Source organism: Rhagoletis zephyria, unplaced genomic scaffold (genome assembly GCF_001687245.7).
Source record: "Rhagoletis zephyria isolate East Lansing unplaced genomic scaffold, Rhagoletis_zephyria_1.1 Rzeph_scaffold_38813, whole genome shotgun sequence".
In the NCBI taxonomy this organism is placed as follows: domain Eukaryota; kingdom Metazoa; phylum Arthropoda; class Insecta; order Diptera; family Tephritidae; genus Rhagoletis; species Rhagoletis zephyria.
The window spans coordinates 445-2914 of NW_016195868.1; the positions used below are offsets into that span (position 1 = coordinate 445).

Below are 2470 nucleotides of genomic sequence, written 5' to 3' on the forward strand. Positions count from 1 at the left end.
GCCATCATCAGCTGCGTCGACACTGCCCTTGACCGACAGGTGAAGATTGAGGCGGCCACTGTGCGAGTGGTGAAGCAGGCACGGCACTTTAAGTCCATGTCTGAGCTGTATCAGGCGATCAAGGAGCACCTCTTCACCACCTCCAAGGCGCCCTTTCCGCCCACTGACAGACTGACCCTCGATGAGGTCAACACCATAGTGGTCGACCTCATTGACAAGAAGTTCATCAAGCGCACCCAGAATGGCGGATTTGAGTACTTGCTTGAATGAGCTGCCGCCTTGCTGCGGCAACTTGAATTTGCCAAATAAACAGACGTTTTCTGCGTTTTAGTTTTAGTTTTTTACTGTCAGTTTTGGCAACTTTAACGCATAAAAATTTTTATTTCATATTTTTTCATCTTTGATCTTATTGTGTTTTCATTTCTCAAACATTGTGTGTAACATTCAGTGAGTAACTACTGTTTTAGGTTGTAAGAGCTGATCATGTCCAGTGCCTGAAGGAACATTGACTTGAACTTACCTGTTCTCTGCTTTAGCGCCTCAGCGTCCATGCCCTTCACTGGTTCGTCGATCTGTTTCCACATGTCAGCGGGAAAGTTTTTGGAGCACTGCTCTGACGTCTTCAACTGGGCGCAGAAGATGTTCACCGTGTCATCGCTCACCTCATCCAGTGTATCGTCCCAGAATCGGGCATTTTTATCGTGACACAGGTTGGTGTTCTGTTCGCTGATGCATCGCTGGAACTCGTGGAAGATACAGCAAGTTGACTGGATGCCTGTTTAGATAGTTTAACATTTTTTATATTTTCTCTACTTAATTTATAATGCTACCTTTCTCTACGTCGACCTTCAGTTTCAGCAACTCTTGCATTCGGTGGAACCACTTGTCTTCGCACTGGTGGAACTGCTCAAAAATGGCCGGGTCTTCAAAGCACTTATTATGCTCTATAAAGTCTTTACTGTAGTCTGGGTCATTGCATCGTTTATTGTAGTGGTCCTTGACGCTTTTCATGATGCTCTTTGCCAAGGCAGCGGGTTGTGCTTCAAGGCACTTGTTTGAGTAGTCAATCAAACAGTCAACGCCGTCTTTGTATGTTCTACAAAAACAAAATGTATGTTTTAGTGTAAGAAGAAAAAGCAATGGTAATGAGTTTGCCGGTGCACAAACTTTGGTGCCCTTTGTTTTAGTCTATTCATACGGACTCATTTTTGCTCACTCACTTACTTGCAGTTTTCATCAAAAGCTGCCTGGTTGCTGTTTGGCTTCTGTGCTCGATTGCCGAAAAATTGCACCTAATTGAGTGGAAGAAGACATTGTTTTATTAACTTGAATCATTAGTAACTGGAGCAAGCATCTTTGTATTTTCCCTTTTTCATTGTCAAACTTGTCACTTGCCTCTAAACCACAGGTAACATCAAGGTGTGCTAAACTGTCACAATCAGCACGAACAGACGGCAGGCCCCAGGAGACTGTCAATACCAGCACTACAGTAAAGAAACAAAACAAAACAAAACATGAAGCAGAAAAGGTACACTTCGTTGAGTCTAGTTAAATTTGTTTCACAACCAGAAAATAACTGGTTGTTTCACTTACCGGTGACTACAAGTGAAAAAGCCATTTGCAATTGTTAGTGGGGCCAAATTGTGCTTGTTTGTGAGTTAAAGTGTGTTTGCCAAAAAAATATTTTTAAACTGTATCCTGCATTCACAGATGACGATAATGATGGTGGTACAGCAGCGCAGTGTTCTTTAGTAAGACAGTCAGCTATTGTTTTCCATTGATTCATTCAGATGCCTATTTATATTAAATCCAGCCACCGGTTTCCTCTATCCATTGTCAACTGTGTTGCCGTCGCCGTCGTCGCCGGTGCAGCAACTGCAACAAAAACAACAACAGCAGCAGCAGCAGCACCGGTGACAATGGCATTCATTAGGCGTCCCATTGCGGCCAGTACTGTTCAGCATCATCATCATCATCATCGTTCTCATCCTCATCTAGAGGCAGACATCTACTGGCAGGCAGGCTACCTCCCAATTTGCCGGCGCCCTTTAATTAGATGAAGGCCTGCACACGGTCTCTGAAATTACAACATGTCTTCTTTGCTTCCCACGTCTGCCCTGCCTCGATCGATGATTTATATAGAGGCGCCCCCTCAGTCTGCTAATGATTTATTAATATCGCACCACATGCCACCAAACTACCGTCCATTGCTGTTTGAGCCCCAGCTTCAGTTTTGTTTTTTTCGTTGCTCGTTGGGCAACCAGAGTTTTTGGCCAATGCTGCGTGTGCTTTCCTATCTTAATTATCGTTCAATCGCATGTCGTGATTATTTTACCATTTTGTTTTATACTTTTTTTCCAATATTTTTTAGTATTAGTCTTTTGCTATTTAAGCTTTTGTTTATGTGTGCTGCTTTACTAATGAAATTTTTTATGAGTTTTTAAATTGTTGCATCAAGCTTAATCTTTGC

General features: G+C 42.8%; 1 protein-coding gene across 1 annotated transcript; it reads right to left on the reverse strand.

Moving 5' to 3' along the window:
- Window positions 1–520: 520 nt before the first annotated feature.
- Window positions 521–1292, reverse strand: LOC108354747 (uncharacterized; the record flags this gene model as incomplete). The annotated part of the gene is made up of 3 exons (XM_017605920.1): window positions 521–775; window positions 831–1096; window positions 1225–1292. Coding segments are annotated over 3 exons (589 nt in total), but the record flags the coding sequence as incomplete, so codon positions are not given.
- Between the last annotated feature and the right edge of the window lie 1178 nt (window positions 1293–2470).